A 22,103-nucleotide genomic window follows, 5' to 3' on the forward strand; every position below is an offset into this window, starting at 1 on the left:
GGTGCGTAGAAAACAAGAAAAAATTACAATTTAATCCCTGTAATATAGAAAAAACTCATTAATTAGTCCATCGATTTTGAAAAATATATTCAAACATCACTCAAGTTTTAAAAAGTTTATTAATTAGTCACTCTGCTAAATTTAGCCATTAAATATTGTAAAAAAGTCTAAAATACTCTTAATATGGAGAGACATTAGTAGACATTTTTACAAAACTAAAGAACTAATTAAAACACTTAACGGCTAAAATTAACAGAAAGACTAATTAGTAAATTCTTTAAAACTGCAAAGACGTTTAACATATTTTTTAAAATGAAAGAATCAACTAATGAGTTTTCTCATAACATAGAGACTAAATAGTAAATTTTTCTAGAAAATAATTTAATTATATTTTTGGAGAATGATTAAAAGATGGAATATTGGATGATTCTTTTTAGTTCAAATGGCATTGAATCTATAGGTATCATTTTGTGCACAGGTGATAACACAATTTCAATAAAAGGTTAAAATGCTGAGAAAACCAATTTCATTTTGTGCAAAAGCAATGAATTTACCATAGGTAGTGTATGACACATACAGATAATAGGATTTGCATGCCAAGATAAGGATTCTTGTGAAAAGGTTACCATGAATATATGGCAATTGAAATGTTGTTGGCTTCATTTGATGTTGTTGACCTGATGCCTACATCTTAAATTAAAATTCCTAATCATTTCTTCCACTGGGGTAACGTCTGAACCACAACCTGTGAAAATCATAAGAGCAGATATCAATTCAATATGTCTTTGAATAAGCTATATTGTCTACAGACCAAATAAAAGGGTTGTTATTTTGTGTAGAGTAATGTGGCTTTGAATAAGAATATCCAATCAATTGGCTTCTGTTTTAAGTAAATCATATGCAACAAAAAAAAAATGAATTGATTTCTTACACAATCACACTATTTTTAGCATGATTCTTTTTCATTTAAAATGATTTTTTTTTTAAATAAAAGAATTGAAATCTTTCACTTATGATGTTCCCAACACGAGAATTAGTAAAAAATATGAATTAAAATCTTGTAAATTTCTAATTTCTAAGCAGGGGGGAGTAGGTTTGTCTAAATAGTCTTTGCCAATGAATAGCCATCTACCTTGCCAGCATTCTCTTTATTTCCAACAATGGTTTGACAAGCAAGCCTCCAGGATTCAGGTTTCTGCAAGATATCAACTTAATTAAACATCTATCCAGAATTCCAAATGGAAATGGTGATCAATAATGTAATGAACTTGCAGGGTTCTAACAAAAAGGAGAAATTATTATTTTTTTTTTTATAAAAAAAGTTGAAGATTAATCAACTCTTTTTTTTTTCATACGAAGGAACATCCAAAGTGGCCATTGCCATTCAGGATTATCAATTAAAAAGCATTAAATATCACTATTGACATCTAGCACATAAATTTATCCTAATTTTACCGCATTACATTTTCTCAAATATTAATGCATATTCTAATTAAATGATTGGTTAGGGGCCATTTGGGTGCTTGGGATGGTGAGTTTGGAATGAAGATTGGTTTTGCTCAGTGATAAAGGATAAAATTTTGGAGGCCTTTGCTGGGTTGTCCCTAGCCTGGGAGATATAAACGGAAGTGAGGCTGACAGGAAGTAGAGACAGCAAAATTTGTAAAAGAGGAAGAGCGACTATTGTTAAAATTGGTGAGATTCTTTTTATATTAAAAAAAAATTACTCCTTAATTTAAGGATTAAATGGTTCCTTAATTTAAGTGATATATTTTAAATTATATATAATATGTACTGTGTATTATGTGAGAGAAGATAAAAAAATTAAGTAAATATTGTAGCTATTTTAGTTATTTTCCTTCTCTTCCCTTCCTCTTTTTCTTATAATAAAAACTTAACATGATAACAGAGCCTACAGAAAATTCTGGAGGCTTCTCCTTCCTGAAGCTCCCTTAAAATTCTGAGATTCTTCCACTTATTCTTCTATCCTTCTTTATTATATGAGAATTGAAATTTCTACTCTCTTCTTAATTTCTTATCCTTCATCAGAGTAAAGGATTGAAGTCCCCAATCTTCTTTTTCCCTTTTTTTTTTTTTTTTTTTTTCAAAGCTATGAATTTGAGTCAATACTCTGCCCCCTCTATAATAGAGAAAAAGCCAGGCTAATGCCTCTTCTCATCCTTATGCTATTTCTCCCCCCTTTGCTAGCTTCCTTTCACATGTTGCCCATCTTCATAGTTCTCTCCAACAACCCATCCATTCTATGACCAATCCTTCTAGAATTCTTTGTGTTGTGAATAATAATATGCTCAAGTCAGGACCTATATGCAACTTTCAAGCTTGATTTGCAAGTGTAGATTAAGCATGTATATAAGAAGGGAACATGGCTGCAGATTGGTTAGTGAGCTATCCCACATTGTTACTTTTAAGGATTCATGTTATGGAAGAAGCACTAGAAAGCATGTCAAAATGGCTGCTTATAGCTATGTCTTCTGGTTTCTTAGGACTAAGCTTTAAAAGACGAGGAAAACAAAAGGGCATGTTCAACTGTTTAGAGAAAGATTGTGATCTTTATATTGTTAAGCAGATCAAGCATCATTAGCATAATAGTTCACTCAAGAAAAATAGAAGATTCCTAGAATTTCATTTGATGTATGTATATGAAAGAGAGAGAACCTTCTTCAAATAACGAAGTTCAGTATTTGTTCTTTCATTCAAAAGATCTTTTCCATCCAGAATCTGCACAGGAACAACAAGCATGGTAGGATTAAGAATGGAATACACAGCGTGAAAAATGACATGGTAGAAAGAGCAGCATTGTATTGGAAGACCTAGCAGTGAGTAGGAAAAAGTATGGCTACAATTTTGGTTTAAAAAAAAAAAATCCTTTTATCATCTTACCTCTAAATCAAAGAGCTTGGCATTTTGCAAAACTTGATAATTTATGCAATTTGTTCAAAGTAAAAAATGTATTCATTTGCTGAAAATTTTTTGTATGGATTTAGTTCAGCATGACAGCTTTACTTATTATAACCACCAAGGAATCATATATAACACACATTCTATCCCTATAGTTCATACAACATTTTCTCTCATCATCATTTCTGGCTTCAATCATTTTCATGAACAAGGCACTTCACAATCCTCCAACTAAAAATAAGAAATTCCACAAGAATTTTTCAGCATTAGTAGCCGAAACTCTCTTATACAACTAAAATACTTATTCAAGAAATTCTGAACTTGCTTTGTCTAGACAAAGTTTAAACCAAAATACATTGGAGTATCATCAAAAGCATACATACCTCCACAATGCAAGTTCCACAGCTTCCACCGCCTCCGCAATTCATTACTTTCCCCTATTATAAAGTCCATCATTAGTTCGTTTTTTAGTGTAGGCCTTGTCTGATAGGGGCAAGTAGACTAAAGAAATGTAAAAAATCTCTTCTGTTTTATTTGCGTTATTAAATTAACTCCCAAATAACTTAAATGGCAAATGTGCTGTTTCAGTTAAGTTTAATGGAATTACCAATTTGGCTTTAATTTTATTACACTTAAAAGATTTATTATAGACATTACTATCTTTTATAACTTAAACACGATCTTATTTTTTAAAAAGTGATTTATATACCAAACTTATTTATATCATATTTTATGATAAATGAAATCCTTTGCTTTTAAAAATACAATTTTTCAGGAAATAAAGTATTTTGAACTAAACAATGTTGTAGTGCATAGCCTTTTTTAATATAAAATCAAAATAAGAAATAAATATTCTCAATTCATCAATTTGGTGAATTTTTAAAAAAAAAAGCCTATTAAAAAAAAATTCGAAAGTTTACGATTTTTTTCATTTATATCTTAAACTTAAAATTTTGAATAATGATTTCATATTTTTTTCAGCCGTTAGTCTCAATTAGTTTTGACTAAAATTTTTTTAATATCATACAATGTGGATTATATTAAAAGACTTATTGGATAAAATAAACATTTAATTTATATCTATATCCAAAACTTTAAACTTTGAAAAATAAATTCAAACTTTTTCGATTCGTCACAATTATGATTAAAAAAACATATTATCCTTTAATTTAAAGTTTACATTGAAAAAAAAATATTTTTTTATTTATTATATGTACTATTAAATATATTATATTAAATAAATATTTATTATAAATCCAATTACGTAAAATATCATACAGATATTATATATTAAATATTTCTTAGAATGTTTATACTAATATTATAAAGGGTAAACTGCAATTGAGTCCATCTAGTTTAGTGAAATATAACCTTTCATCCCTCTGTTTTAAAAAATCGTCAATTTAGTCACTGTGATTTTTAAAAAACTATGCCATTGGTCCCTCCCATTAATTTTTCAGTTAAGTCACCGTTAGTCTTAGTTAAAAGACTAAAATACCCATTATTAAAATCATTCTCTAACCTGCTAATTTTAACTCTCTCTGCCTTCTCTTTCTCTTTACTGCTTTTTCTTCTGCTTTCTCTTTTTCTTTACTGCTTTTTTTTCTTCTTTTGTTCTCTTGGATTTCTTCCTCTTCTCTTCTTCTGTATAGAATGGAGCTTACTTTAAGCCTTGGTGATACATCTAAGCCCTTCGAGTTTCTTCACCACACCCCTAAGGTTTCTACTGAAGATCTAGGGTTTTGCATGGGATTACCAACTGGATTTACTGCATCTCTGAGATCTTATGATAAAGTTGTTGATACTACCCTTCATGGTGAAGCTGCTGCCACCGGAGTTTCATTGGGTCCTCTTGTTCAACTTAATCTTTTACCTTTCTCTTTTATTCCTCGGAGACAGCCTACTTCTCCAAGAGCAACCGATGACCGACATTCTTGATTAATTTGTCTGTGCATTAGTTTGTTTTCATTTTTAAATAACCCCTTTTGTAATTGGAGGGAAAAATATCCATCTCTCCCGCTAGTTAAAGGGCAATCTAGAAATTTTCTATTTAACTTTCTATTGACCAATTTATAAATTGAAGACTAATGGTGACTTAACTGAAAATCTAACGGGAGGGACTAATGGCATAGTTTTTAAAAATCACAGTGGCTAAATTGACGATTTTTTAAAATAAAGGGACGAAAGATTATATTTCACTAAATCAGAGAGACTAAATTGTAGTTTACCCTATTATAAATTATGTGCATATTTTTAATATATGTAAAATTGTACTTTATATAATAATATTAAATAAAATTAATATTATATATTTTAATATATAAAGTTTGTTTTATATTATAGAAATGAGAAATAAATAATGAGATTAATAAAAAAAATGACATTGTTGAAATAAAAATATATATATTAAATATTATTTTATTAGTTAAATAAAATTTTAGAGATTATATTATAATTTATCATTAACTTTTCCATATGCAATTTAATACTTTCGATTATAATTGTGAGAATTTGAAAAAATTTGATTTTATTATTCAAAATTTAAAGTTTTATATATAAAAATAAGAATTAACATAAAAGTTTAGATTTTTTTTTATCCAATAAGTCTTAAAAATAATAATTCATGGCATGACATATGAATTTAAAAAACCTTGGCCAAAATTGATTAAGTCTAATAACTAAAATTGAACATTGCCTTTACTGTTCAAAATTTCAAATTTAGGATATAAATATGAAAATTCATGAATCAATTTTTATTAGCAAAAAAGTATGGGAATAGAGGTCTAAATTTTCATTACATGTTATGTAAGAATCGCCTAAAGTAGACCATGAACTGTCACCATAAGACAAAACCACATAATAATAGTCTTATAATCGGATGCGTGGTCCCACCCGAAGAATAGAAATTCGGATGACCAAGATGCCCTGCTCTTCATCAAGACTCGCCCATTCCAGAGCAGGCTGAATTTTCACATTAAGTTATCGTTAAAGGTAATCTAGTAGATCTCCGTTATGCCTGTAATCACGGGATCCCGACTGATTAGTCGGCAAGACCTCTCATCAATTAGTCGATCACATCATTACCAAATTATCAAGAAATATTATAATTAACCTCCTCTTACAGTATAAAAGCGAGTGATCACATAGACAAAGGTACGTTATGCCCTGCTCTTCATCAAGACTCGCCCATTCCAGAGCAGGCTGAATTTTCACATTAAGTTATCGTTAAAGGCAATCTAGTAGATCTCCGTTATGCCTGTAGTCGCGGGATCCCGACTGATTAGTCGGCAAGACCTCTCATCAGTTAGTCGATCACATCATTACCAAATTATCAAGAAATATTATAATTAACCTCCTCTTACAGTATAAAAGCGAGTGATCACATAGACAAAGGTACATTATTCTTTCACACAACTACTCTTGAGTTCTAAATATTATACTCGCCTTTCTCTTCAATTTACTGACTTGAGCGTCGGAGTGGCTGCCATAGGTGCCAACCATCTCATATTCTTTATCTTACAGGTGGACCAATCACAGCACAGCTCCGTTAGACCAATCACAGCATTAACTCTATTAGACCAATTACAGCATAACTCCGTTTCGGTCACGTCATTAATTTGGTTTCAGCAACATCATTTGGTTCCATTGTCGGGAAAACCATTGAATCATTTCTGTTCATTTGGATTAAATCTGGTCTCTTATTTCTTTTCTCCTAAAAAGAAATCTCTTTCTGCTCCTTTCTCAGAATGGCGGAAGTTTACGAGCTGCTGCTAATGTTGCTACCAATGAGGGCGTTATCGTTTTTTCCACCCCTGACAGTGGACAAAACCCACCCCCAGTGGCTAATGAAGTAGATATCAATAATCTAAACAACGAGCAGATGATCCAATACATCCAAAAGTTGCAGGCTACTCACGAGCAATATAAAGCTCGGGGGGACGCGTCAGTCACGGCTCCCAAGGGAAGGGAGGAATCCCCCATTAACACCCCTAGGACTTGGGCAAAGACGATTAAGAGACAGTTCAAAGGTAAGGCCAAGTTCGAAGAAGATGAATCAGACGATGCTCTACGAAATGTCGACCAGAAGCTGATGCAGGCTGTTCAAAGGTACTACAAGGAGCAAGAGGAGGATTTTAGCCTGGATGGTGTCTCGCCTCTTTCGGAAGAAATCTTAGCAGAAACATTCCTAAGTAAGTTCAAGCTGCCTAGCTTGGACAAATATGATGGAACAATAGATCTCAGGAGTCACTTGAAAATATTTAGGATGACCATGTAACTTAAGGATGTCAACGACTTCATACTGTGTCGAGTGCTTCCATCCGTCAACACTCACAGGTTTGACTCAAAAATAGTATCAACATCTGAGCTCAAGTTTAATTTAAAACTTTACATAGTTCACTACGTTATTTAAATCCCAATTTATTATTTGTATACCTCTTAAAAAACTCTCCTTTGATGCAGAAGATCCGACAAGAAGAGAGAGAGTTTCTAAAGAGCTTTATCTCACAGTTCAATGCTAAGACAATATAGGTGGAGGAGTTAAATCATGAGATAGCGTTTGAAACGTTGAAGAAAGAAACACGCAACGTCAAGTTCATGAATTTCTTAATAAATATCCAGCCGCAATGTATTAACAGTTGATAGATAACGCCCAGAAATATATCAAGCTGGATGATGAAGTCCAAGTACTAAGAGAGGACAAGAGGGCGAACCAAAAGTAAAACCAAAAGCTGAAAAGGCAAGGACAGAAGGAGACTACAGGGGTTACCCCGTCTCCCGAAGGAAGGATGACCAAAGTAAGAATAAAAATATATGCATTAAATGACTCACAGATATATATTTTAATGTGTATTAGGAAAAATAACAAGGTCAGGTGGCCTCCAAACTCAATCCTGACAAAGCAGAAAGGCGAGATATGGCTAAGTACTGTCGTTTTCACGAAAACCACGGACATACGAAGGAGGAATGTCGGCAACTGAAAGATGAGATCAAGAGACTAATAAGGGACGACACACCTTGAAAGTTTGCCAGAAAAGCATAAAAGAGAGGAGGCACGAACCTGAGACGACAACACTTGAGACTACCTCTGACCAGGAACCTGTAAGGGTTATACATATAATCGCAGAGGGATCAGCGACGAAATAAACGGATTGCAGAAGATGTCTTGAAGGTTCACCAGTAAAGACATATCACATACCTTTAATGTGAGGGACTCGGTCCCTAAAAGAACAGATGTAACCAGAGGTCATGCCGGGTCTGATAAGGTGGGCGCAAACTGAAAAAGACCGTTTAGGGTCTTAAAGGTTACTAGCCCAGGATCCTACAAGTTGGCCAAGTTAGATGACCGACTTATTTCCCATTCCTAGAGTATTTTTAATCTATCAATAAACAATTAACGATATATTTTTTCATATATTGTGCTCTTCAATGACAACTTCAAGAAAGATTAAGGGGCATTTATTGAAGGCCACAAGGCAACTTCAGCCAGGCCATATTCCAGGCATTGGACTGTGGAAACAGAAACAAACTCATAAAAGGCCATAAGGCCATTCGCGCGTTAGTTTTGCATAACAAGGCATCTCATGCCAGACCGCAAGGCAACTTCAGCCAGGCCATAAGACAACTTCAGCTAGGCTATAATTCGAGTGTTGGACTGTGGAAACAGAAACAAACTCATAAAAGGCCACAAGGCCATTCGGGTGTTAGTCTCGCATAACAAGGCATATCATGCCAGGCCACAAGGCAACTTCAGCCAGGCTATAATCTGGACGTTGGACCATGAAAATAGAAACAAACTCATAAAAGGTTACAAGGCCATCCGGGCGTTGGTTCCGCATAACAAGGCATTTTATGCCAAACCACAAGTCAACTTTAGCTAGGTCATAATTCGGGCGTTGGACCGTGAAAATAGAAATAAACTTATAAAAGGCTATAAGGTCATCCGAGCGTTGGTCCCGCATAACAAGACATCTAATGTCAGGCCACAAGGTAACTTCAACCAGGCCTATAATCCGGGCGTTCGATCGTGGAAACAAGAAACAAATTCATAAAAGACCACAAGGCCATCTGAGCGTTGGTCCCACACAATAAGGTGTCTCACGCCAGGCCACAAAAGGCAACTTCAGCCAGACCATAATCTAAGGGTTGGAATGTGGAAACATAAACAAACTCAAAATAAGACCATAAGTCAGGAATCCGTCAGGCCAGAAGTCTGAATATTAGTCCCACTAAAACAAGGCCATAAATCGGAAACCCATTAGACCAGAAGATCGAGTATTAGTCTCAACAAATAAAAGTCTCAAGGTCACAAGGCAACTATATGTCAGACTAATCAACTGGGTGATAGTCCCACTTCATAAAAAGTTTCTAAGGTATTTGGGTATATGCCAAGTCGACCAACCGGGGCTACACAAAAAGATTCTAAGGCATTTTATACCAGGCCACAATGCGAGTATACGCCAGGCCGACCAACTAGGTGATAGTCCCGCTTCATAAAAAGTTTCTAAGGCGTTTTATGCCAGGCCACAAGGTAGATATACGTCAAGCCGACCAACTGGGTGATATTTCCGCTTTACAAAAAGTTTCTAAGATATTTGATGCTAGACCACAAAGCGGGTATATGCTAGGCTGACCAATCGGATGATAGTCTCGCTTCACAAGAAGTCTCCAAGGCATTTGACACTGCTTTTATAATTACTCCAAAAAATCTAAAATTTTTTGCGAAGGAAGAAGGCCCATTGCAAGCGAGCAAGACTTTTTTACGGTTGGCGAAGACGAACTGCTAAGCGAACAAGTGGAGGCCGCAAGGAGGAGAAGGACCAGAAGCCCGTCAGGGCCAGAGAATGTCCAAAAGCTCGACAGGGCGAGAAAATGCTCGAAAGATAGTCAGGGCTACAAAATGCCTAGAAGCTCGTTATGACTATGTAGTAAGATAATATTTGTTATAAATTACAATAGAGATTACAACCTATTTATATATGAGAGACCGTATCTAGAAAGGAAAGGAAAGGAAATCAAGTCTATGATCATGCAATCCCTAAGATTAAGCAACTAACATGTCTATCAATATTTACTTACTATATTAACATATTCGCTTCCTATAACCTATAATACTCCCCCTTAAGTTGGAGCATAGATGCTAATCATGCCCAACTTGTTACATATATAATCAACTCGAGTCCTATTTAGAGCTTTAATGAAGATGTCTCCTAGTTGTTCTCCAGTTCGAATATGTCTTCTTGAGATTATCTTTTGTTGGATCTTCTCACGAACAAAATGATAGTCAATCTCGATGTGCTTAGTTTTCTCATGAACTACTGAATTGGAGGCAATGTAGATAGCTGCTTGATTATTACCACAATTTAGCAGGCATCGAATTTGTGAACCCAACCTCTTCCAACAATTGACGCACCCACAAGACTTCATATACGACTTGTGCTATGACTCGATATTCAGATTCAACACTAGAATGAGAGACCACATTTTGCTTCTTACTTTTCCATGAGACTAGGTTACCTCCCATAAAAATACAATATCCAGTGGTTGACCTCCTATCAACCTTCGAGTCTGCCCAATCAGTATCAGAAAAGTATTCAATATTTGAGTGCCCATGGTTACCATAGAGGAGGCCTTGGCTTGGGGTCCCTTTCATGTAGCAAAGAATGTGTTCGATAGCATCCCACTGAGCAACAGTAGGAAAGGATATAAACTGACTTACCACACTCACTGAATATGCAATATCAGGATGAGCTACCGTCAAATAATTCAACTTGCCAACTAATCTTCTATACATTTCAAAATCTGCAAATGGCTCACTGTCTTTTGTGGTAAGTTGAAGATTAGGGATCATTGGTGCACTACAAGGCTTAGCACCCAATTTTTTTGTTTCTGCCAACAAATTAAGAATATATTTTTTTTGAGATAAGAAAATATCTTTCTTACACAGCGTAACTTCAATGCCCAAAAAGTATTTAAAGGAGCCCAAATTCTTTGTATGAAACTGTGTTTTGAGAAATTTTTTTAGGGATGTAATGCCAGCAATGTCACTTTCTGTGATAACAATATCATCTACATATACTACAAGCAGAATTACTCCACTATCAGAATTTCTATAAAACACTGAGTGATCACATTTACTCATCTTCATTCCAAACTGTTGGAACACCTCACTAAACCTGCCAAATCATGCCCGAGGACTTTATTTCAAGCTATAGAGGGATTTTCGAAGTCTACAAACCTTGCCTAACTCCCCCTGAGCAGCAAACTCAATATAAACCTCCTTCTGAAGGTCACCATGGAGAAAAATATTTTTAATATCCAGTTGATGCAAAGGCAAATTACGTGTAGCTGCCAAGGAAAATTCGCCAAGGCATTACTATATTACTTGGATCAGTTTTGGCCAGGCACCGGACAAGATCTTTGACCAAGCCAGTCGGAAGGGCTAGTGAAAAGAAAGCAAAGACAGCTCAGAAGCTAACTTAGTTCGACAGACTGAACTAAAGTCCTCACTCGTGACAGTCAATGTGATTTAACTCTAGGACCATGAGACATTTCTCGACCAGGTCACCAAAAGGCTATCCACTAGGCCAACAACCGTGAGTCAGCCTTAATTAACAAAATGTTCAAGTCGTTATCATAACCAGGTGTTATGTTCGATTATTATAACCACAAGATAATGATCATTTATGTGCAGGAGCAGGTAAAGCAATACGAGTATGGAAGGCCAACCTAAAACAACCCATGTGCCTCAGATCATGGAGACAATTGTCTTCTTCGAATCTGAAGAATCGAAGACCAGCAGGGGGACCTTTAATGTTACACAAAAATCATCCAAAGTAGGCTATGAGTTGTCACCATAAGACAGGGCCACATAGCAAGAGTATGATAATCGGATACGCGGTCCCACTCAAAGAACGGAAGGCCCGGATGACCGAGATGCCCGGCTCTTCATCAAGACTCACCCATTCCAGAGCAGGCTGAATCTTCACATTAAGTTACCGTTAGAGGTAATCTAGCAGATCCCTGTTACGCCTGTAATCGCGAGATTCCTAGCCAATTAGCTGGCAAGATCCCTCATCAATTAGCCGGCCACATCATTGCCGGATTATCAAAAAATGCTATAATTAACCCCCTCTTACAGTATAAAAACGAGTGATCACAGATACAAAGATACGCTATATTCTCACACAACTACTCTTAAGTTCTAAACATTCTCTTCTACTTGACTTAAGCATTAGAGAAGCTATCGTAGGCGCCAAACACTTTACGTTCCCTGTCTTGCAAGTGGACCAATCACAGTACAGATCCGTTAGACCAATCACAACACAGCTTCATTTCGGCCACATCATCAATTTGGTTTTAGCAACATTACTAAAACAAATTTTAGCACTCACTCCTTACTGTTCAAGCTTTCTCACTAACATAAATTCTTTCTCTACTTGGTAGAGAGAGTTTTTTCCTCTGAAAAGTATCTTCTTCTTGCTATGCTTTAGGCATGTTTTCCCCACCGTTCATCAGCCTTCTCCTGCCCCTTCTAGGTAGGGAAAGGCCTCCTTTTCCTCGCCTAACATGGGTCTTCCTCCTATAGTTGGGTGAGGTTGTAAATATAGTTTTTGGTTTTTCTCACAGAAGCGCTTTATGAAGAGAAATCTGTAGCTACATTTTCTTTTCTTTTCTTTTCTATCGTGTTGTGTTTCTTTAGTATTGGTGGTTGTTTTCTTGTGGTTCTTGGTGTAAATTCCCAAGAGTTTTCAGATCTAGCTCTTCCCTCAGCTCTCATACAATAATGGGGATGAAGAGCATTGCATCGCAGTGGTGACTCGCAAGGTGTATAGAGACTTGAAAAGGCACAAAGGAGATGCTGATCCATCTTGCTGTGCTATTTAGATTTGCTCCTGTGGTGTAGAGTTTAAGATTTTTCTTTGTTTTTTTGATCAATCTGGCTCTGCATGTATCTTTTATGGTTTCCTCTATTCGAATTTGAAAGTTCTTATATATGACTGTTTGTCTTCTCCCTGGTCCTTAATGGATGTTTCTAAGCCTCTTTTTGGTTGTTTGTAGTGGGAGTTTTATTCACTGCCTTTGTTGCCGTCGTTAGCGGTGATCGGATCTTCTAGCAATGGTGGGTGTGACTACCTTTCCATCGGATTTAAACTGGTAAAGGAGACTCAATTGGGGTCTCTAGGGTTTTTTTTAGGAAAAATTACTTTTTAATCCCTGAGGTATAATATAATTAACGGATTTGTCCCTCTATTTTTAGAACTCAACATTCTCGTCCTTGAGGTTTAATTCCATCAAAATTCAAGGTCCCTCCGTCAAAAATTTCTGTTAAGTCAATGATTTTCATTTGGTCAAAGGAAAGAGAATAAATATAATTTCAAAAATACCCCTATCAATAATAAAATGAAAAAATTACGATTTAATCCCTATAGTATAAAAAATTCGCTACTTAGTCCTTCAATTTTAAAAAATAGATTAAAATGTCATTGACATTTTAAAAGCCTACTAGTTAGTTTCTCTATTAATTTTATCATTAAATATTTTATTATTTAGTCTCTATCGTTTAGAAAAAATTATTAGTTGATCTCTCAAATTATTAAAAAGTTTACTAATTAGTCGTTTCATATCAAAAGTATTTTAAATTTTTTTTTTATAATACTTAATGACTAAAATTAACAGAAATATTAACTAGTAAACTTTTTAAAATGTAAAAAACGTTTTAATGAATTTTTCAAATGGCGAGCAGTGATCAACAGTGAGCGGTATCACAAAAATAATTTCTATTGAGTTTCAACATTTTATTTTTAATAATTTAAATTTTATGTATTTTGATTTTTATTATTTTTGTTGAATTTGAATCTTAAGTTTATTGAAATTTTTATTTGTTTATAGAAATTGAATTTGGAATTTTCTTTCTTGAATTTTGATGAAATTAAACTTTAGAAATTAAAGTGTTAAATTCAAAAAATAGATGGATAAATCTATTAATTATGTAATATTTTAGGGATGAAAACGTATTTTTTCCTTCAATTCTTTTAGAGAGGGACTTATAAATTTATAGAAATTAAATTTTATGGATTAAAGTGTTGAGTTCTAAAAAGATAATTCGGCCATTTTTTCTATTATTAACAATATTTTTTATGGAGAAACTTCTAATTTGACGGAATTAATCTCAGAATGAAAAAATATTGAGTTCTAAAAATAGAGAAACGAATCCATTAATTAAAGTCATATCTCAAAGACTAAAAGTAATTTTCTGTTTTTTTTTTTATTTTATTTTATGGGCTTTTATTTTATGGGTTTAGGGACTTTGTTGGACTCGTCAATGTTGTTGGTGGACTTGGCTCTATTTGCTTTTATCTTTTAAGCCTTGTAATTTTTTCTATCAATGAATTCACTCAATCTTGCGCCCAGAAAAAAAAAAAAAAAGTTTCTCGCTAAGAGCCTGAGACAGGAAAAGTTGAAAAATATAATTATTTTTCAAAAATAGAAAAGAATGAAAAACACTTACATACGTGGCGTAAAGCTCAATTCTGTTATCCAACATGATGTTCCTCAGTAGCTTCTCTCCGCTTATTGCTTTAGCTCGGTTCACCGGATATGACCCGTCGCCGTCTGGCTTCGGCTGCCACCACCGTTAATACATCAATGTGTTTTAACAACTAAAATAACAATAATAATATATTCAAACATTTAATTTTGGCATACGTGTTTTACCTACCCCGATAAATTCTAGCTCAATTTCAGGCTTTTCCGGCACAGAAGTTGAAGATTCCGATGAGCTTGCAGCAATAGGGACTGAAACCACGGGTCTTTTCTTTAGAATAAGTGAACTCCGGAATGTGTTACCATTTCTAGAGGAGAGTTCCGGCAGCCGCATTGATACGGGAGCGAAGTTAATGGCGGCCATTATATCCGTTGGCTCGATCACGCTCAGCACTTGTCCTTTGTTTTCTCTATCGTTTCCTTTCCATTTCAAGAGAAGTCTTGAAACTTCTGAAACTTAACTCGCAGTCGAGGGGTAATATTGTAATTTAATTATACGATCCTGTGCTCTATATTGCGCCACCTGAGGGCTTCTATTTGTGCTGGAGAAATGAAGTGCAAAGCCCTGGCCGTCCTCTACTCAGCCGCTACTGCAAAGCTAACGACTGGTCGTTTCTTCTCCTTCTCTTCCTCTTCATTAGAACAATCTTTTATCAAGTGGCTCCCGCTTCCTCACCAGCACCTCCCCTCTCCGATTTCTTCCCTGAGCGCTAAACCTAACTATTCGCAGCATGACTTCTCTGCTCTTTGCAACCTCCTCAGGGACCCGAATCTCAGTCCCGGACCCTCTTTGGAAACCGCCTTGGAACAGACGGAAATACAACCAGAGCTGAATCTGATACGGGCCTTATTTGATCATTTTGATTCCTCCCCTAAATTGGTTCAAACTGTGTTTCTCTGGGCTGAGAAGAAACCTGGGTTTCAATCCTCTCATACGCTCTTCAATTCAGTGATCAATGGGCTTGGTAAAGCAAAGGAATTTGATACTGCTTGGTGTTTAATTCTTGATCGGATTGGCGGAGAGAAGGGACCAGGATTGGTTTCAAATGATACGTTTGCGATTCTTATCAGAAGGTACACTCGCGCAGGTAACTTTCTTTCGTGCTTTATTGAATTTGCATGCTTGATTGAAAAGTGAATATTATTCTTTATGTGCATTTGATTTGGAACCAGCTTGTCTTTTTGTTCCAAGATTGAAAAGCTCGCTTGAAGTTCCAAGTTACAATTACAATGTTTCTATCCTGTTAGTATATTTCCTGTTAAATATTTGATATTTGCATGTCAAAATTACTATCAAGAAATTTGATGGACATCAAATTCTGTGGGTGGTTTCCATGTGCAATTAAATCTTTTATAGTTAATTACTGTGATTGCAAAATGGTGCTGGATTCATGCAGGAATGCCTCAACCCGCGATTCGGACATTTGAATATGCAAGCAGGTTAAACTTGATTTCTAATTCTAATGCTGAAACAAGCTTGTTGGAAATTTTGTTGGATTCCCTTTGTAAAGAAGGTCTGGTTAGAGTGGCTAAAGAATATTTTGATAGAAACAAGCAACTGGACCCTTGTTGGGTTCCATCTGTTCGAATATATAATATACTGTTAAATGGGTGGCTTCGTTCAAGAAAGCTCAAACATGCAGAGAGACTTTGGTTGGAGATGAAGAAGGAGAATGTGACACCGAGTGTTGTAACATATGGTACTATGATAGAAGGGTACTGCCGAATGCGTTACATTGAAAGGGCAATTGATTTGTTGGATGAAATGAGAAGGGAAAGAATTGAACCAAATGCTATCGTGTACAACCCAATTATTGATGCATTGTCAGAAGCAGGTAGATTCAAGGAGGCACTAGGAATGATGGAGTACCTTTTGCAATCTGAATCAGGCCCCACTATTTCCACTTACAATTCTTTGGTAAAGGGTTACTGTAAGGCCAAAGATCTTGTAGGTGCTAGTAAGGTCCTTAAAATGATGATTCGTAAGGGTTTGATCCCAACCCCTACAACCTATAATTATTTCTTCAGGCATTTTTCAAAATTTGGGAAGATTGAGGAAGGGATGAACCTTTATGCCAAGATGATTGAATCTGGATACACACCTGATCGGCTCACTTACCACCTTTTGTTGAAGATGTTGTGTGAGCAAGAGAGATTGGACTTGGCTGTTCAGATTAGCAAGGAAATGAGAGCTAGGGGATGTGATATAGATTTAGCTACTAGCACCATGTTAATTCATTTACTTTGCAGAATGCATAGATTTGAAGAGGCAGTTATGGAGTTTGAGGACATGTTACGAAGGGGCATAGTTCCTCAACATCTTACTTTCCATAGATTGAATGATGAGTTAAGGAAACGGGGAATGGTTCAGATGGCACAAAAACTAAGCAATATGATGTCTTCTGTCCCTCATTCAACAAACTTACCCAATACATATAATGTAGAAGGAGATGCATCATGGCGTGCAAGGAGAACATCTATATTGCAGAAAGCAGAAGGAATGTCTGAAATACTAAAGACTTGTACTAATCCAAGAGAACTTGTGAAGCATAGAAGCAGACATGAAAATCCTGTTTCTGTTGCAAATCGATTGATAGAAGATATCAGAAAAAGAGCAAACAAGACATGAGTTTACAAATTGTAAAGGTAACACTTTAAGGAAATCAAAGAACAACAGAAGTTTACCAGACAAATCAAGGCAGCATATGATCTCAGTTTCTTACTATATTTGATTTCTAAATTATTTCAAGCATGAAGGGATCAATGCACTTTGTTTACAATTGATTCTTCCATCAGTAATCTACTACTTCTGGTACTGATTATACTGCTATTTGATCATCTTGGCGTAGTTAGAACTGCAGTGCAGGAAAATTTTCTATGTGGACTTCCAACAGTTGAAGTTACTTTGCGACAATTCTCTCTTTAATAGATAATTTTAAAGAAATTCTTCATTATTCTCCAAAGAAAAAAGAAAGAAAGAAAGGATTCAATATTAGAAGTGTACGAGGAGTTCAATTTTCAAGTAGCAAGTTGAACAATATATTGATTTGCGTTGAAATGTAGTTCCTGCTCTGCTTTGCTTGTACTTCCAGCAGTTGTCCATCCCATATGACAACAACATTGAAGGATACATTGGCCTTTGGGTGGAATAATTTAACTAAAAAATTTTAAATTTTCAGAAAATTAATGTATTCAACTTGTTTAATTAGTATTGTTCTATCTATTCATGAATTCGAAGAAGCTTTTTCCTTAATTTCAAGTGAAGTAATTTACTTGCATTTATGGGTTTGAACCAAATACCGGCTGGATTTCATTTTTAAAGAAAAGAAAGATGGGTTCTGACTGATTTGAAAAATCAGAAAAACTGAAAAACTATAAGTTAGGTATAATTATTGGAGGATATTGTGAGTTATCTAAACATTTTTTTAATAATTATTTTTATTTATTTATTTATTCAAAGACATGATTGCAATATATTATATAGTTAGTGCATGAAGTGGAGTTCTGTATGTAACAGCAAACTCCAGTGGGTGGAGAATCTGGCAGAATGACAGAGCTTGACAAAATTAAAAATAATATGGTCCACATAGGAATATTTCAAGTGTGCAAAAAACACCAACCACTTATTATGTTATAAGCATTTTAATTTGTTCCCCAAATTTCTGATGTGTCTGCTTGTTATTGGTGGACTAGCCTTCTGCTTCTCCTAATCTATCACCTCATCCCTTCCTGGACTCCTTTCTCCTCAATTATTTTAGATTAGAAATTAGAAGGCCACTACTTGCTTCCAAGTTGATTAATGAACATTTTTATAGTATTAAATTGTTGCTACTTTTTTTGGATTATAATAAAATATACCCAAATTACTTTAACTATTAATTTTTAGTTCTTATTTAATTTAAATGCCATATTTTTTTTAGAAATTCACTTTTTAAAAAGTAATGCATTCACATATATTTTTTAAATAAAAAAATAATTTTTTTAAAGAAAGATTTACAATTTAGTCTCTAGATATTGTCATTATTAACAAGTCAGTCACTACATTTTCAAAAACCTATTAAAATATCCTTATCTTTTCTCTCTGTCAACAAAATAGTACTTTCGTCTATTTTTGCCGTTAAAAATATAGTAAAAGACTAAATTACCACCATTTTTTTCCTCCTCCTCCTCCTTTTTGTCTTTGTCCTTCTTCTTCTTCCTCTTCTTCATTGATTCTTCCTCCTCCTCTTCTTCTTTGGTTATTTTTCTTCTTCTTTTTTAATTCTTCTTCAATTTTTTTTTTATTCTTCTTTTTAAGGAGGAGGAGGAGGAGGAGATTCTTTTTTTTCTTCTTCTTTTTCTTTTTCTTTTTCTTCATCATCATCGTCTTCTTCTTCTCCTTCATCATTATCATCTTCTTCTTCTTTTTCTTTTTTCTAAAGAGGAGGAGGAGGAATAGGACGGACTATTTCGTTGACGAAAAGAAACGATAATGGCGTTTTAATAGATATGAGAAAAGATAAGGACGTTTTAATAGATTTCTGAAAATGTAGGGACTGATTTGTTAATAATAGCAATATCCAATAACTAAATAAGAGGTTTTTTTTAGGGTGAAATTGGATTTTAAAATTTTTCTCTCTCATTCTTTATCTATTTTTAACGGAAAAGAGGACAAATGGACTATTTCGTTGACGGAAAGAAAAGATAAGGACGTTTTAGTAGGTTTCTAAAAATGTAGGGACTGACTTGTTAATAATGACAATACTCAGGGACTAAATTATAAAATTTTCTTTCTTAAATTTATGAGAAATTGAGATAAAATAACAATTAACCAAGTTAAATATATTAACTTGAAACTTTAAGTTATTAATGTAACGATCCGGAAACCGAACCGCTACCGGCGCTAGGGTTCAGATCAACTTAAGGTTGCAGGAGCTCGTAGTAAGCCTACTATAAAACCTGATACACCTGATAGAATCCCATACATGATCATATATTATAACAAAAACTTAAACATTTCATGAACTAAGGCTCGACCTGTGCATGTATCAAACCAAAAACATAAACTCATACTAGAGCCCTCATCAAATGCTCAAGTACGGTAAACATCACATACCTAAAGCTTAGTTCAAACATAAACTTATACATAAAACCTTTACATAAGGATCATGAAAACAGGGATTGCAAGGTCAAAAACTAGGGCAAAGCACAATTCTAATCCATTAAACAATACATGTCCACAACTATATTATTACATTAGACTATACCAGTAACTATGCCGACTTCCCCGAGCTATCTTTGACCCTGCAAACCTGGGGTTAGGGGAAAGGGATAAGCTACAAGAGCCTAGTGAGCAGAACATAAAAATAGTTTAATAAACATATGATCGAATGAAATGCGTCACAACACAAACAATACACATCAAGATGGACTTGTCACCAGTAACCCTCTACATATTCCAAAAATGCCCGGCCCTCAATGGGAGCTCCTCAGGACTTCCTCTTAAATATAACATAACATATCCATAATGCCAGGGGCATAGAATGGGTCTCGACCTGGACTTTCTCTTACATATTGCCAGGGGCGTAGAATGGACCTCGACCTGAACTTCCGTATCATATCATATCATATCATACTCGAGGGCTAGTGGGTCATCCAATATCTATCCACATAAACAGTAACTTATGCAATGCATCATATTCGTGATTTCTAATGCAAACAACCTAATAGACATACATGGCATTCGTGATGCATGAGTATGCTTAAAAAGTTTGAATTCTTTAAAATAATCGATCAGTTCAGTTCTACTCACCTCTGGCTGACGCTCACCTAAAACCGACGCAGTTATCTCACTGCAGGCCTCTACGATCTCCCAGGTCCGATCCTACATAGATGGACTCAAATGAGGGACCAAACATAACTATTACAAGACTCTAAACAACTCTCCAAAAATTCCCTAAAACATACCAAAGATGCATACAAAACAAATAGAAGAAGGCTGGGCAAGGGACTTTCGGCGGCAAGTTCGGCGATCGAAGGTCCCTCACAGATCCGAAAGTCAGGGACTTTCGGGGGCAGGTTCGGCGGCCTAAACTCCATACAGATTCGAAAGTCAATGACTTTCGGGGGCAGGTTCGGCGGCCGAAACCCCACATAGATCCGAAGGTTGGAACCTTCGAAGACGGGTTAGGCGGCCAAAAGGCTGCCTCCACAAGCAGGTTCGGCTGCCGAACCTAGATTCTCTAGCAAGGCAGAACCCGATTCTACCCTATGCACAAAGCCACCAAACACTCCGATTCTTACACCCAACTGCTCATAAACATTCATAAAAACTAGCCTAATCCCCATCAAGCAACAACAAAAACAACACAAGAGAAAACATTCAATATCAACCTAACTCAAACCCTAAAACTTTAGATTTAACCATTTCATGCATAAAAACCCTTTAACCCTTTTTAAAACTTATTTAAAACATAGGAAAAGCAAAGATCTAAACTTACCTTTTGGAGATCTAAGGGTAGCAGTAACTCAACCTTGGAGATGAGAGAAAATCAATCTCCGGAGGTCTCCAAAGTTTAAAATTTAGATTTAAACTCTAATCTTCAAAAAAGAGGAAAAACTCATGAATTTTCTGAGAAAATTGAAGAAAAAACAACAAGAGTAATAAAGGGAGCGCAAGGATTCACCTCTGCCCGAAAATGGAGAGAAACCTCTCTCATTTTCGGGCTGAAGGCCTCTTATAGGTGGCTGGAGAAACCACCTTCGGCGGCCTGGAGGAACAATCTTTGGCGGCCGAACCTAGAGTTTGCTCAAAAAAATTTCTTTTTCTTTCCTTAACCCAAAATTCAAAATTTTAAATTCATTTTATGAAAACCTTAATTTTACCCTTCTAAGAGATTCCAGCATCGAGATTCCAGATTTCAACGGGGATTCTGTTGGAAGATTTGGAATTCCGATGCCAAAATTTAGCCGGGTGTTACATTCTCCCCCCTTATGAACATTCGTCCCCGAATGTTCTTAAGGGGGGAGAATGTAACACTCAGCTAAATTCTGGCGTCCCCGAATGTTCAACAAAGCAAACACGCAAACATAAACATAAAAAAAACACATAGAAACATATAACACTTACTTTAAAAGAGATAGGGGTATTGCTTAAGCATGGACTCCCGGGTCTCTTAGGTGCACTATTCCATGTTGTGGTGATTCCAAAGAACTTTCACTATCGCAATTTCCTTATTCCTCAACTTTCTGATCTGCGTGTTTACGATCCGAACTGGCTGCTCAACATAGATGAGATCTCCTAGGATCTCCACATCAGGTTCATTAAGAACCTTGCCTGGATCTGATACGAACTTTCGTAACATAGAAACATAGAAAACCAGATGGATCCTCTCTATAGATGCCGATAAATATAACTTGTAAGATACATTCACAATCTTTTACAAGATTTCGAAGGGTCCGATGTACCTTGGAGCTAGTTTACCTTTCTTCCCAAAACGAATCACCCCCTTTATAGGAGACACCTTAAGCAACACCATATCCCCCTCCTGGAAAACAACTTGTCTTCTTCAGACGTCTGCATAGCTTTTTTACCTACTCACTACTGTTTTGATTCTCTTTCTGATAATAGGCACTAACCTGCTGGTAATTTCTACTAATTA

The 22,103-nt window shown here is 35.4% G+C and overlaps 2 protein-coding genes across 3 annotated transcripts; one reads left to right on the plus strand and one right to left on the minus strand.

Annotated features, from left to right (window-relative positions):
- Positions 1-496: 496 nt before the first annotated feature.
- Positions 497-14,827, minus strand: LOC110612079 (photosynthetic NDH subunit of subcomplex B 3, chloroplastic). 2 transcript variants are annotated; one of them, XM_043954898.1, is made up of 6 exons: positions 14,639-14,827; positions 14,429-14,542; positions 3,303-3,356; positions 2,677-2,739; positions 1,133-1,195; positions 497-745 (listed from the first exon to the last, which is right to left on the minus strand). In XM_043954898.1, exons 1-6 carry the CDS (start codon positions 14,825-14,827, stop codon positions 710-712), a joined length of 519 nt encoding a protein of 172 aa, XP_043810833.1. In that variant the 3' UTR covers positions 497-709. The 2 variants fall into 2 exon arrangements, with proteins under 2 accessions (XP_043810833.1, XP_043810832.1); XM_043954897.1 differs by having other exon boundaries at positions 1,115-1,195.
- Positions 14,828-15,010: 183 nt separating this feature from the next.
- LOC110612078 (pentatricopeptide repeat-containing protein At5g11310, mitochondrial) lies at positions 15,011-17,554 on the plus strand. The gene is made up of 2 exons (XM_021752737.2): positions 15,011-15,551; positions 15,861-17,554. Exons 1-2 carry the CDS (start codon positions 15,014-15,016, stop codon positions 17,090-17,092), a joined length of 1,770 nt encoding a protein of 589 aa, XP_021608429.2. The 5' UTR covers positions 15,011-15,013; the 3' UTR covers positions 17,093-17,554.
- The last annotated feature ends 4,549 nt before the right edge of the window (positions 17,555-22,103 follow it).

Source organism: Manihot esculenta, chromosome 3, assembly GCF_001659605.2.
Source record: "Manihot esculenta cultivar AM560-2 chromosome 3, M.esculenta_v8, whole genome shotgun sequence".
NCBI lineage: Eukaryota > Viridiplantae > Streptophyta > Magnoliopsida > Malpighiales > Euphorbiaceae > Manihot > Manihot esculenta.